We start from the raw sequence: 15,000 nt of genomic DNA, 5'->3' as shown, positions 1-15,000 counted from the left end.
CATCCCCACCTCCCCCTCCCCCATTCTCCCCCCTCCCACACTCACTCCTCCCACAATCTCCCCCTCCCCATTCTCCCCCACCACCCTCTCCCCCTCCCCCACTCTCCCCCTCCCAATTCTCCCCCCACCACTCCTCCCCCCCACACTCTCCCCCTCCACCATTCTCCCCCTCCCCCACTCTCCCCTGCCCATTCTCCCCAACCCCCATTCTCCCCCTCCCCATTCTCCCCCTCCCACACTCTCTCCTCCCACAATCTCCCCCTCCCCATTCTCCCCCCCACCTTCTTCCCCCTCCCCCACTCTCGTCCTCCCCCACTCACCCATTCTCCCACCCCACACTCGCCCCCTCCCACACTCTCCCCCTCCACCCCCACTCTCGCACACCCACACTCTCCCCCTCCCCTTCTCTTCCTCCCCATTCTCCACCCACTTCTCCCCCTCCCCCACTCTCCCCCGCCCCTATTCTCCCCCTCCCACGCTCTCCCTCTCCCCATTCTCCTCCTCCCCATTCTCCCCCCCACACACTCTCCCCCTCCCCTAGTCTCCCCCTCCCCCTCTCTCCCACTCCCCATTCACCTCCACCCCACTCTCTCCCTACCCCATTCTCCCCCTCCCCATTCTCCCCCCCACAATCTCCCCTCCCCATTCTCCCCCCACCTTCTTCCCCCTCCCCCACTCTCGTCCTCCCCCACTCACCCATTCTCCCACCCCACAATCTCCCCCTCCCACACTCTCCCCCTCCCCCACTCTCGCACACCCACACTCTCCCCCTCCCCATTCTCTTCCTCCCCATTCTCCACCCACCTTCTCCCCCTCCCCCACTCTCCCCCGCCCCTATTCTCCCCCTCCCCGCTCTCCCTCTCCCCATTCTCCTCCTCCCCATTCTCCCCCCCACACACTCTCCCCCTCTCCCCCTCCCCCTCTCTCCCCCTCCCCATTCACCCCCACCCCCACTCTCCCCCTACGCCATTCTCCCCCTCCCCCATTCTCCCCCCCACCTTCTCCCCCTCCTCCACTCTCCCTCTCCCCATTCTCCCCCCCACACTCTCCCCCTCCCCTACTCTCCCCCCCCACACTCTCCCCCTCCCCATTATCCCCCTCCCCATTCTCCCCCTCCCCCATTCTTCCCCTCCCCCACTCTCCCCCTCCCACACTTTCGCCCTCCCCATTCTCCCCCTCCCCAATCTCCCCCACCCTCTCCCCCTCCCCACTCACCCACTCCCCATTCTCCCCCTCCCCATCCTCCCCTTCCCCCACTCTCCCCCTCTCTCCGCCTCCCCCACTCTTCCCCTCCCACACTCTCCCCCCTCGCCGCACACACTCCCCCTCCCCGCACACTCTCCCCCCTCCCCTAGTCTCCCCCTCCCCCTCTCTCCCCCTCCCCATTCACCCCCACCCCCACTCTCCCCCTACCCCATTCTCCCCCTCCCCCATTCTCCCCCCCACCTTCTCCCCCTCCTCCACTCTCCCTCTCCCCATTCTCCCCCCCCCACTCTCCCCCCCACACTCTCCCCCTCCCCTACTCTCCCCCCCCCACACTCTCCCCCTCCCCCATTATCTCCCTCCCCATTCTCCCCCTCCCCTATTCTTCCCCTCCCACACTCTCCCCTCCCACAATCTCCCCCTCCCCATTCTCCCCCCACCTTCTCCCCCCCCACCCTCTCCCCCTCCCCCACTCTCCCACACTCACCCATTCTCCCACCCCACACTCTCCCCCTCCCACACTCTCCCCCTCCCACACTCTCCCCCTCCCCATTCTCCCCTCCCCATTCACCCCCACCCCCACTCTCCCCCTCCCCCATTCTCCCCCTCCCCCATTCTCCCCCACCCCTCTCCCCCTCCCCCACTCTCCCCCCCCCACACTCTCCCCCTCCACCATTCTCCCCCTCCCCACTCTCCCCCTCCCCATTCTCCCCATCCCCCCACTCTCCCCTCCCCATTCTCCCCCTCCCACACTCACTCCTCCCACAATCTCCCCCTCCCCATTCTCCCCCACCACCCTCTCCCCCTCCCCCACTCCCCCCCTCCCAATTCTCCCCCACCGCTCTCCCCCCCACACTCTCCCCCTCCACCATTCTCCCCCTTCCTCACTCTCCCCCTCCCCATTCTCCCCAACCCCCATTCTCCCCCCTCCCCAATTCTCCCCCTCACACACTCTCTTCCCACAATCTCCCCCTCCCCATTCTCCCCCCCCACCTTCTTCCCACTCCCCCACTCTCGTCCTCCCCCACTCACCCATTCTCCCACCCCACACTCTCCCCCTCCCACACTCTCCCCCTCCCCCACTCTCGCACACCCACACTCTCCACCTCCCCATTCTCTTCCTCCCCATTCTCCACCCACCTTCTCCCCCTCCCCCACTCTCCCCCGCCCCTATTCTCCCCCTCCCACGCTCTCCCTCTCCCCATTCTCCTCCTCCCCATTCTCCCCCCCCACACACTCTCCCCCTCCCCTAGTCTCCCCCTCCCCCTCTCTCCCCCTCCCCATTCACCCCCCACCCCCACTCTCCCCCTACGCCATTCTCCCCCTCCCCCATTCTCCCCCCACCTTCTCCCCCTCCTCCACTCTCCCTCTCCCCATTCTCCCCCGACTCTCCCCCCCACACTCTCCCCCTCCCCTACTCTCCCCCCCACACTCTCCCCCTCCCCCATTATCCCCCTCCCCATTCTCCCCCTCCCCCATTCTTCCCCTCCCCCACTCTCCCCCTCCCACACTTTCGCCCTCCCCATTCTCCCCCTCCCCAATCTCCCCACCCTCTCCCCCTCCCCACTCACCCACTCCCCATTCTCCCCCTCCCCATCCTCCCCTTCCCCCACTCTCCCCCTCTCTCCGCCTCCCCACTCTTCCCCTCCCACACTCTCCCCCCTCGCCGCACACACTCCCCCTCCCCGCACACTCTCCCCCTCCCCGCACACTCTCCCCCCTCCCCGCACACTCATCCCCTCCCCGCACACTCTCCCCCTCCCCGCACACTGTCCCCCTCCCCGCACACTCTCCCCTCCCCCGCACACGCTCCCCATCCCCGCACACTCCCCCTCCCCGCACACTCTCCCCCTCCCCGCACACACTCCCCCTCCCCGCACACTCATCCCCTCCCCGCACACTCTCCCCCTCCCCGCACACTCTCCCCCTCCCCGCACACTCTCCCCCCTCCCCGCACACTCATCCCCTCCCCGCACACTCTCCCCCTCCCCGCACACTCTCCCCCCTCCCCGCACACTCATCCCCTCCCCGCACACTCTCCCCCCTCCCCGCACACTCATCCCCTCCCCGCACACTCATCCCCTCCCCGCACACTCTCCCCCTCCCCGCACACTGTCCCCCTCCCCGCACACTCTCCCCTCCCCGCACACTCTCCCCCCTCCCCGCACACTCATCCCCTCCCCGCACACTCTCCCCCCTCCCCGCACACTCTCCCCTCCCCGCACACTCTCCCCCCTCCCCGCACACTCATCCCCTCCCCGCACACTCTCCCCCCTCCCCGCACACTCTCCCCCCTCCCCGCACACTCATCCCCTCCCCGCACACTCTCCCCCCTCCCCGCACACTCATCCCCTCCCCGCACACTCTCCCCCTCCCCGCACACTCTCCCCCCTCCCCGCACACTCATCCCCTCCCCGCACACTCTCCCCCCTCCCCGCACACTCATCCCCTCCCCGCACACTGTCCCCCTCCACGCCCACTCTCTCCCTCCCCGCACACTCTCCCCTTCCCCCGCACACTCTCCCCTCCCCGCACACTCTCCCCCCTCCCCGCACACTCATCCCCTCCCCGCACACTCTCCCCTCCCCGCACACTCTCCCCTCCCCGCAGTCCCCCCTCCCCCGCACACTCTCCCCCTCCCCGCACACTCTCCCCCCTCCCCGCACACTCATCCCCTCCCCGCACACTCTCCCCTCCCCGCACACTCTCCCCTCCCCGCACTCCCCCCTCCCCGCACACTCTCCCCCTCCCCGCACACTGTCCCCCTCCCCGCTCACTCTCCCCTCCCCCGCACACGCTCCCCATCCCCGCACACTCCCCCTCCCCGCACACTCATCCCCTCCCCGCACACTCTCCCCTCCCCGCACACTCTCCCCTCCCCGCACACTCTCCCCCTCCCCGCACACTCTCCCCCTCCCCGCACACTGTCCCCCTCCCCGCTCACTCTCCCCTCCCCCGCACACGCTCCCCATCCCCGCACACTCCCCCTCCCCGCACACTCTCCCCCTCCCCGCACACACTCCCCCTCCCCGCACACTCATCCCCTCCCCGCACACTCTCCCCCTCCCCGCACACTCTCCCCTCCCCGCACACACTCCCCCTCCCCGCACACTCATCCCCTCCCCGCACACTCTCCCCCTCCCCGCACACTCATCCCCTCCCCGCACACTGTCCCCCTCCCCGCACACTCTCCCCCCTCCCCGCACACTCATCCCCTCCCCGCACACTCTCCCCCTCCCCGCACACTGTCCCCCTCCCCGCACACTCTCCCCTCCCCGCACACTCTCCCCCCTCCCCGCACACTCTCCCCTCCCCGCACACTCTCCCCCCTCCCCGCACACTCATCCCCTCCCCGCACACTCATCCCCTCCCCGCACACTCTCCCCCTCCCCGCACACACTCCCCCTCCCCGCACACTCATCCCCTCCCCGCACACTCTCCCCCTCCCCGCACACTCTCCCCCTCCCCGCACACTCTCCCCCCTCCCCGCACACTCATCCCCTCCCCGCACACTGTCCCCCTCCCCGCACACTCTCCCCCCCTCCCCGCACACTCATCCCCTCCCCGCACACTCTCCCCCTCCCCGCACACTGTCCCCCTCCCCGCACACTCTCCCCTCCCCGCACACTCTCCCCCCTCCCCGCACACTCTCCCCTCCCCGCACACTCTCCCCCCTCCCCGCACACTCATCCCCTCCCCGCACACTCTCCCCCCTCCCCGCACACTCTCCCCTCCCCGCACACTCTCCCCCCTCCCCGCACACTCATCCCCTCCCCGCACACTCTCCCCCCTCCCCGCACACTCTCCCCCCTCCCCGCACACTCATCCCCTCCCCGCACACTCTCCCCCCTCCCCGCACACTCATCCCCTCCCCGCACACTCTCCCCCTCCCCGCACACTGTCCCCCCTCCCCGCACACTCTCCCCCCTCCCCGCACACTCATCCCCTCCCCGCACACTCTCCCCCCTCCCCGCACACTCATCCCCTCCCCGCACACTGTCCCCCTCCACGCCCACTCTCTCCCTCCCCGCACACTCTCCCCTTCCCCCGCACACTCTCCCCTCCCCGCACACTCTCCCCCCTCCCCGCACACTCATCCCCTCCCCGCACACTCTCCCCCCTCCCCGCACACTCTCCCCCCTCCCCGCACACTCATCCCCTCCCCGCACACTCTCCCCCCTCCCCGCACACTCTCCCCCCTCCCCGCACACTCATCCCCTCCCCGCACACTCTCCCCCCTCCCCGCACACTCATCCCCTCCCCGCACACTGTCCCCCTCCACGCCCACTCTCTCCCTCCCCGCACACTCTCCCCTTCCCCCGCACACTCTCCCCTCCCCGCACACTCTCCCCCCTCCCCGCACACTCATCCCCTCCCCGCACACTGTCCCCCTCCACGCCCACTCTCTCCCTCCCCGCACACTCATCCCCTCCCCGCACACTCTCCCCTTCCCCCGCACACTCTCCCCTCCCCGCACACTCTCCCCCCTCCACGCCCACTCTCCCCCTCCCCGCACACTCTCCCCCCTCCCCGCACACTCATCCCCTCCCCGCACACTCTCCCCTTCCCCCGCACACTCTCCCCTCCCCGCACACTCTCCCCCCTCCCCGCACACTCATCCCCTCCCCGCACACTCTCCCCCCTCCCCGCACACTCTCCCCCCCTCCCCGCACACTCATCCCCTCCCCGCACACTCTCCCCCCTCCCCGCACACTCTCCCCCCTCCCCGCACACTCATCCCCTCCCCGCACACTCTCCCCCCTCCCCGCACACTCATCCCCTCCCCGCACACTGTCCCCCTCCACGCCCACTCTCTCCCTCCCCGCACACTCTCCCCTTCCCCCGCACACTCTCCCCTCCCCGCACACTCTCCCCCCTCCCCGCACACTCATCCCCTCCCCGCACACTGTCCCCCTCCACGCCCACTCTCTCCCTCCCCGCACACTCTCCCCTTCCCCCGCACACTCTCCCCTCCCCGCACACTCTCCCCCCTCCCCGCACACTCATCCCCTCCCCGCACACTGTCCCCCTCCACGCCCACTCTCTCCCTCCCCGCACACTCATCCCCTCCCCGCACACTCATCCCCTCCCCGCACACTGTCCCCCTCCACGCCCACTCTCTCCCTCCCCGCACACTCATCCCCTCCCCGCACACTCATCCCCTCCCCGCACACTGTCCCCCTCCACGCCCACTCTCTCCCTCCCCGCACACTCTCCCCTTCCCCCGCACACTCTCCCCTCCCCGCACACTCTCCCCCCTCCACGCCCACTCTCCCCCTCCCCGCACACTCTCCCCCTCCCCGCACCCTCTCCCCCTCCCCGCACCCTCTCCCCCCTCCACGCCCACTCTCCCCCTCCCCGCACACTCTCCCCCCTCCCCACGCACACTCCCCCCTCCCCCGCCTACCTCAGTCCGATGCACATCGACCTCATCGCCGCCCCACAGCCCAGCGCCCGAGGGTTGAAGGGGATCCGATATCCGCCCGGCTCGCCCACCCGAAGCTGCGAGGTCCCTGAGACGGAGACGGAACAGAACATGTCAACTCTCAGTGTGCCCGTGGGGGGGGGACCCGTACCCCGGGGAGAGTCGGTGCCCGTGGGGGGGGACCCGTACCCCGGGGAGAGTCGGTGCCCGTGGGGGGGGACCCGTACCCCGGGGAGAGTCAGTGCCCGTGGGGGGGGGGGGGACCCGTACCCCGGGGGGAGTCGGTGCCCGTGGGGGGGACCCGTACCCCGGGGAGAGTCGGTGCCCGCGGGGGGGGGGACCCGTACACGGGGGAGAGTCGGTGCCCGTGGGGGGGGGGGGACCCGTACCCCGGGGAGAGTCGGTGCCCGTGGGGGGGACCCGTACCCCAGTGAGATTCGGTGCCCGTGGGGGAGGGGACCCGTACCCCGAGGAGAGTCGGTGCCCGTGGGGGGGGACCCGTACCCCGGGGAGAGTCGGTGCCCGTGGGGGGTCCCGTACCCCGGGGAGAGTCGGTGCCCGCGGGGGGGGGGACCCGTACCCCGGGGAGAGTCAGTGCCCATGGGGGGGACCCGTACCCCGGGGAGAGTCGGTGCCCGCGGGGGGGGGACCCGTACCCCGGGGAGAGTCGGTGCCCGTGGGGGGGAACCCATACCCCGGGGAGAGTCAGTGCCCATGGGGGGGACCCGTACCCCGGAGAGAGTCGGTGCCCGTGGGGAGGGACCCGTACCCCGGGGAGAGTCAGTGCCCATGGAGGGGACCCATACCCCGGGGAGAGTCGGTGCCCGTGGGAGGGACCCGTACCCCGGGGAGAGTCAGTGCCCATGGGGGGGACCCGTACCCCGGGGGGAGTCAGTGCCCGTGGGGGGGACCCGTACCCCGGGGAGAGTTGGTGCCCGCGGGGGGGGACCCGTACCCCGGGGAGAGTCAGTGCCCGTGGGGGGGACCCGTACCCCGGGGAGAGTCGGTGCCCGTGGGGAGGGACCCGTACACGGGGGAGAGTCGGTGCCCGTGGGTGGGACCCGTACCCCGGGGAGAGTCGGTGCCCGTGGGGGGGGACCCGTACCCCGGGGAGAGTCGGTGCCCGTGGGGGGGGGTACCCGTACCCCGGGGAGAGTCGGTGCCCGTGGGGGGGGACCCGTACCCCGGGGAGAGTCGGTGCCCGTGGGGGGGGACCCGTACCCCGGGGAGAGTCGGTGCTCGTGGGGGGGGGGACCCGTACCCCGGGGGGAGTCGGTGCCCGTGGGGGGGACCCGTACCCCGGGGGGAGTCAGTGCCCGTGGGGGGGGGACCCATACCCGGGGAGAGTTGGTGCCCGCGGGGGGGGACCCGTACCCCGGGGAGAGTCAGTGCCCGTGGGGGGGACCCGTACCCCGGGGAGAGTCGGTGCCCGTGGGGGGGGACCCGTACCCCGGGGAGAGTCGGTGCCCGTGGGGGGGGACCCGTACCCCGGGGAGAGTCGGTGCTCGTGGGGGGGGGGACCCGTACCCCGGGGGGAGTCGGTGCCCGTGGGGGGGGACCCGTACCCCGGGGGGAGTCAGTGCCCGTGGGGGGGGGACCCGTACCCGGGGAGAGTTGGTGCCCGCGGGGGGGGACCCGTACCCCGGGGAGAGTCAGTGCCCGTGGGGGGGACCCGTACCCCGGGGAGAGTCGGTGCCCGCGGGGGGGGGACCCGTACCCCGGGGAGAGTCGGTGCCCGTGGGGAGGGACCCGTACACGGGGGAGAGTCGGTGCCCGTGGGGGGGGGGGACCCGTACCCCGGGGAGAGTCGGTGCCCGTGGGGGGGGGACCCGTACCCCGGGGAGAGTCGGTGCCCGTGGGGGGTCCCGTACCCCGGGGAGAGTCGGTGCCCGCGGGGGGGGGACCCGTACCCCGGGGAGAGTCAGTGCCCATGGGGGGGACCCGTACCCCGGGGAGAGTCGGTGCCCGCGGGGGGGGGACCCGTACCCCGGGGAGAGTCGGTGCCCGTGGGGGGGAACCCATACCCCGGGGAGAGTCAGTGCCCATGGGGGGGACCCATACCCCGTGGGGAGTCAGTGCCCGTGGGGGGGACCCGTACCCCGGGGAGAGTTGGTGCCCGTGGGGAGGGACCCGTACCCCGGGGAGAGTCAGTGCCAATGGAGGGGACCCATACCCCGGGGATAGTCGGTGCCCGTGGGAGGGACCCGTACCCCGGGGAGAGTCAGTGCCCATGGGGGGGACCCGTACCCCGGGGGGAGTCAGTGCCCGTGGGGGGGACCCGTACCCCGGGGAGAGTTGGTGCCCGCGGGGGGGGACCCGTACCCCGGGGAGAGTCAGTGCCCGTGGGGGGGACCCGTACCCCGGGGAGAGTCGGTGCCCGTGGGGAGGGACCCGTACACGGGGGAGAGTCGGTGCCCGTGGGTGGGACCCGTACCCCGGGGAGAGTCGGTGCCCGTGGGGGGGGACCCGTACCCCGGGGAGAGTCGGTGCCCGTGGGGGGGGGTACCCGTACCCCGGGGAGAGTCGGTGCCCGTGGGGGGGGACCCGTACCCCGGGGAGAGTCGGTGCCCGTGGGGGGGGACCCGTACCCCGGGGAGAGTCGGTGCTCGTGGGGGGGGGGACCCGTACCCCGGGGGGAGTCGGTGCCCGTGGGGGGGACCCGTACCCCGGGGGGAGTCAGTGCCCGTGGGGGGGGACCCGTACCCGGGGAGAGTTGGTGCCCGCGGGGGGGGACCCGTACCCCGGGGAGAGTCAGTGCCCGTGGGGGGGACCCGTACCCCGGGGAGAGTCGGTGCCCGCGGGGGGGGGACCCGTACCCCGGGGAGAGTCGGTGCCCGTGGGGAGGGACCCGTACACGGGGGAGAGTCGGTGCCCGTGGGGGGGGGGGGACCCGTACCCCGGGGAGAGTCGGTGCCCGTGGGGGGGGGACCCGTACCCCGGGGAGAGTCGGTGCCCGTGGGGGGTCCCGTACCCCGGGGAGAGTCGGTGCCCGCGGGGGGGGGGACCCGTACCCCGGGGAGAGTCAGTGCCCATGGGGGGGACCCGTACCCCGGGGAGAGTCGGTGCCCGCGGGGGGGGGACCCGTACCCCGGGGAGAGTCGGTGCCCGTGGGGGGGAACCCATACCCCGGGGAGAGTCAGTGCCCATGGGGGGGACCCATACCCCGGGGGGAGTCAGTGCCCGTGGGGGGGACCCGTACCCCGGGGAGAGTTGGTGGCCGTGGGGAGGGACCCGTACCCCGGGGAGAGTCAGTGCCCATGGAGGGGACCCATACCCCGGGGAGAGTCGGTGCCCGTGGGAGGGACCCGTACCCCGGGGAGAGTCAGTGCCCATGGGTGGGACCCGTACCCCGGGGGGAGTCAGTGCCCGTGGGGGGGGACCCGTACCCCGGGGAGAGTTGGTGCCCGCGGGGGGGGACCCGTACCCCGGGGAGAGTCAGTGCCCGTGGGGGGGACCCGTACCCCGGGGAGAGTCGGTGCCCGTGGGGAGGGACCCGTACACGGGGGAGAGTCGGTGCCCGTGGGTGGGACCCGTACCCCGGGGAGAGTCGGTGCCCGTGGGGGGGGACCCGTACCCCGGGGAGAGTCGGTGCCCGTGGGGAGGGACCCGTACCCCGGGGAGAGTCGGTGCCCGTGGGGGGGACCCGTACCCCGGGGAGAGTCAGTGCCCATGGGGGGGGGGACCCGTACCCCAGGGAGTGTCGGTGCCCGTGGGGGGGACCCGTACCCCGGGGAGAGTCGGTACCTGTGGGGGGGGGGACCCGTACCCCGGGGAGAGTCGGTGCCTGTGGGGGGGACCCGTACCCCGGGGAGAGTCGGTGGGGGGGGTTTATTGCCAGTTACCAAGAATGCTGGTGGGACCCGGCTTCCTGTTCTCCATGTCCTTCATTCCTTCCACGTATCGAGCTGCGAGATCCTGGAGCAGATCTTCACCCAACTTCCCTACGGAAAATCAGAAAAAGTCGATATCCAGCAGACAGCTCCCTCTACACTGTCCCCGTCAAACACTCCCAGGACAGGTACAGCACGGGGTTAGATAAAGAGTAAAGCTCCCTCTACACTGTCCCCATCAAACACTCCCAGGACAGGTACAGCAAGGGGTTAGATACAGAGTAAAGCTCACTCTACACTGTCCCCATCAGACACTCCCAGGACAGGTACAGCACGGGGTTAGATACAGAGTAAAGCTCCCTCTACACTGTCCCCATCAGACACTCCCAGGACAGGTACAGCACGGGGTTAGATACAGAGTAAAGTTCCCTCTAGACTGTCCCCATCAGACACTCCCAGGACAGGTACAGCACGGGGTTAGATACAGAGTAAAGTTCCCTCTAGACTGTCCCCATCAGACACTCCCAGGACAGGTACAGCAAGGGGTTAGATACAGAGTATAGCTCCCTCTACACTGTCCCCATCAAACACTCCCAGGACAGGTACAGCACGGGGTTAGATACAGAGTAAAGCTCCCTCTACACTGTCCCCATCAAACATTCCCAGGACAGGTACAGCACGGGGTTAGATACAGAGTAAAGCTCCCTCCACACTGTCCCCATCAAACACTCCCAGGACAGGTACTGAACGGGGTTAGATACAGAGTAAAGCTCCCTCTACACTGTCCCCATCAGACACTCCCAGGACAGGTACAGCACGGGGTTAGATACAGAGTAAAGCTCCCTCTACACTGTCCCCATCAAACACACCCAGGACAGGTACTGAACGGGGTTAGATACAGAGTAAAGCTCCCTCTACACTGTCCCCATCAGACACTCCCAGGACAGGTACAGCACGGGGTTAGATACAGAGTAAAGCTCCCTCTACACTGTCCCCCTCAAACACTCCCAGGACAGGTACAGCACGGGGTTAGATACAGAGTAAAGTTCACTCTACACTGTCCCCATGAAATACTCCCAGGACAGGTACAGCACGGGTCAGAGACAGAGTAAAGTTGCCTCTACACTGACCCCATCAAACACTCCCAGGACAGGTACAGCACGGGGTTAGATACAGAGTGAAGCTCCCTCTACACCGTCCCCATCAAACACTCCCAGGACAGGTACAGCACGGGGTTAGATACAGAGTAAAGCTCCCTCTACACTGTCCCCATCAAACACCCAGGACAGGTACAGCACGGGGTTAGATACAGAGTAAAGTTCCCTCTACACTGTCCCCATGAAACACACCCAGGACAGGTACAGCACGGGGTGAGATACAGAGTAAAGCTCCCTCTACACTGTCCCCATCAAACACTCCCAGGACAGGTACAGCACGGGGTTAGATACAGAGTAAAGCTCCCTTTACACTGTCCCCATCAAACACCCAGGACAGGTACAGCACGGGGTTAGATACAGAGTAAAGTTCCCTCTACACTGTCCCCATGAAACACTCCCAGGACAGGTACAGCACGGGTCAGAGACAGAGTAAAGTTCCCTCTACACTGACCCCATCAAACACTCCCAGGACAGGTACAGCACGGGGTTAGATACAGAGTAAAGCTCCCTCTACACTGTCCCCATCAAACACTCCCAGGACAGGTACAGCACGGGGTGAGATACAGAGTAAAGCTCCCTCTACACTGTCCCCATGAAACACTCCCAGGACAGGTACAGCACGTGGTTAGATACACAGTGCAGCTCCCTCTACACTGTCCCCATCAAACACTCCCAGGACAGGTACAACACGGGGATAGATACAGAGTGAAGCTGCCTCTACACTGACCCCATCAAACACACCCAGGACAGGTACAGCACGGGGTTAGATACAGAGTAAAGCTCCCTCTACACTGTCCCCATCAAACACTCCTAGGACAGGTACAGCACGGGGTTAGATACAGAGTAAAGCTCCCTTTACACTGTCCCCATCAAACACCAGGACAGGTACAGCACGGGGTTAGATACAGAGTAAAGTTCCCTCTACACTGTCCCCATGAAACACTCCCAGGACAGGTACAGCACGGGGTTAGATACAGAGTAAAGCTCCCTCTACACTGTCCCCATCAAACACTCCCAGGACAGGTACAGCACGGGGTTAGATACAGAGTAAAGCTCCATCCACACTGTCCCCATCAAACACTCCCAGGACAGGTACAGCACGGGGTTAGATACAGAGTAAAGCTCCCTCTACACTGTCCCCATCAAACACTCCCAGGACAGGTACAGGACGGGGTTAGATACAGAGTAAAGCTCCCACCACACTGTCCCCATCAAACACTCCCAGGACAGGTACAGCACGGGGTTAGATACAGAGTAAAGCTCCCTCAACACTGTCCCCATCAAACACTCCCAGGACAGGTACAGGACGGGGTTAGATACAGAGTAAAGCTCCCACCACACTGTTCCCATCAAACACTCCCAGGACAGGTACAGCACGGGGTTAGATACAGAGTAAAGCTCCCTCTACACTGTCCCCATCAAACACTCCCAGAACAGGTACAGCACGGGGTTAGATACAGAGTGAATCAGCTCCACGCCCTCCCCAGGTTAAGCATTCAGCCCCTATTCTGCTGGGAGCTATTCGACTGGGTGTAGCTTCGCCTACCGGAGTTGAGGGCCTCCGCCGTGGCCAGGTGCAGCACCGTGTCATCGCTCACCCTCCAGTCGGGTAGGCAGACGTCGATCGCCCCCAGGCCCCCCAGTTCCTCCAGCTCCCGGTGGATCTGCGGCCCACTCTCACAGTATTCCCAACGCTGGTTCCTGTATCCCAGCGCGTCGCCAGCGGCACTCAGCAGCATGGCCGCACGATAGGATTCAACCGAGGGCCTGAGGGAGGGGGAGAGAGAGAGGGGCGGAGGGAGTGTGAGAGAGGGAGGGGAGGGAGAGAGAGAGGGGAGAAAGAGAGAGGAGGGAGAGAGAGGACGAGGGAGGAGAGAGGGAGGGGAGAGAGCAAGAGGGAGGAAGGAGAGAGAGAATGATTGTTAGTCACTTCAAGGTACTGAACGCTCTCATGCACATCATGTGTGTCTGAGGGCAGAGGCAGTAACCCGGGACAGTGTCCCCTTTATCCAGTGGAGGCTGTAACCTGGGACAGTGTCCCCTTTATCCAGTGGGGGCAGTAACCCGGGACAGTGTCCCTTTTATCCAGTGGGGGCAGTACTCCAGGACAGCGTCCCCTTTATCCAGTGGAGGCAGTAACCCGGGTCGTTGTCCCCTTTATCCAGTGGGGGCAGTAACCCGGGACAGTGTCCCCTTTATCCAGTGGGGGCAGTACTCCAGGGCAGTGTCCCCTTTATCCAGTGGAGGCAGTAACCCAGGGCAGTGTCACCTTTATCCAGTGGAGGCAGTAACCCGGGACAGTGTCCCCTTTATCCAGTGGGGGCAGTACTCCAGGGCAGCGTCCCCTTTATCCAGTGGAGGCAGTAACCCAGGGCAGTGTCACCTTTATCCAGTGGAGGCAGTAACCCGGGACAGTGTCCCCTTTATCCAGTGAGGGCAGTACTCCAGGGCAGCGTCCCCTTTATCCAGTGGTGACAGTAACCCAGTGCAGCGTCCCCTTTATCCAGTGGGGGCAGTACTCCATGACAGTGTCCCCTTTATCCAGTGGAGGCAGTAACCCGGGACTGTGTCCCCTTTATCCAGTGGGGGCAGTACCCCAGAGCAGTGTCCCCTTTATCCAGTAGGGCAGTAACCCGGGGCAGTGTCCCCTTTATCCAGTGGAGGCAGTAACCCGACACAGCGTCCCCTTTATCCAGTGGAGGCAGTAACCCGACGCAGCGTCCCCTTTATCCAGTGGAGGCAGTAATCCAGGGCAGTGTCCCCTTTATCCAGTGGAGGCAGTAACCCAGGTCAGCGTCCCCTTTATCCAGTGGAGGCAGTAACCCAGGGCAGCGTCCCCTTTATCCACTGGAGGCAGTAACGCAGGGCAGTTTCCCCTTTATCCAGTGGAGGCAGTAACCCAGGGCAGTGTCCCCGTTATCCAGTGGAGGCAGTAACCCGGGGCAGTGTCCCCGTTATCCAGTGGAGGCAGTAACCCGGGGCAGTGTCCCCGTTATCCAGTGGAGGCAGTAACCCGGGGCAGTGTCCCCGTTATCCAGTGGAGGCAGTAACCCAGGGCAGTGCCCCGTTATCCAGTGGAGGCAGTATCCCAGGGCAGTGTCCCCGTTATCCAGTGGAGGCAGTAACCCAGGGCAGTGTCCCCTTTATCCAGTGGAGGCAGTAACCCGGGGCAGTGTCCCCGTTATCCAGTGGAGGCAGTATCCCAGGGCAGTGTCCCCGTTATCCAGTGGAGGCAGTAACCCAGGGCAGTGTCCCCGTTATCCAGTGGGGGCAGTATCCCAGGGCAGTGTCCCCGTTATCCAGTGGAGGCAGTAACCCAGGGCAGTGTCCCCTTTATCCAGTGGGGGCAGTATCCCAGGGCAGTGTCCCCGTTATCCAGTGGAGG

At 67.3% G+C, this 15,000-nt stretch overlaps 1 protein-coding gene across 1 annotated transcript in view; it reads right to left on the bottom strand.

Annotated features, from left to right (window-relative positions):
• LOC140395980 (ADP-ribosylhydrolase ARH1-like) overlaps window positions 1-15,000 on the bottom strand; it is an 85,153-nt gene that overhangs the window by 50,671 nt on the left and 19,482 nt on the right. Inside the window, 3 exon segments of the mRNA XM_072484010.1 lie at window positions 6,611-6,716; window positions 10,471-10,569; window positions 13,162-13,382. Coding sequence (XP_072340111.1) covers window positions 6,611-6,716; window positions 10,471-10,569; window positions 13,162-13,382 — 426 coding nt within the window.

Source organism: Scyliorhinus torazame, chromosome 19 (genome assembly GCF_047496885.1).
Source record: "Scyliorhinus torazame isolate Kashiwa2021f chromosome 19, sScyTor2.1, whole genome shotgun sequence".
NCBI classification, from domain to species: domain Eukaryota; kingdom Metazoa; phylum Chordata; class Chondrichthyes; order Carcharhiniformes; family Scyliorhinidae; genus Scyliorhinus; species Scyliorhinus torazame.
This window is presented reverse-complemented; position numbering and strand designations above follow the sequence as displayed.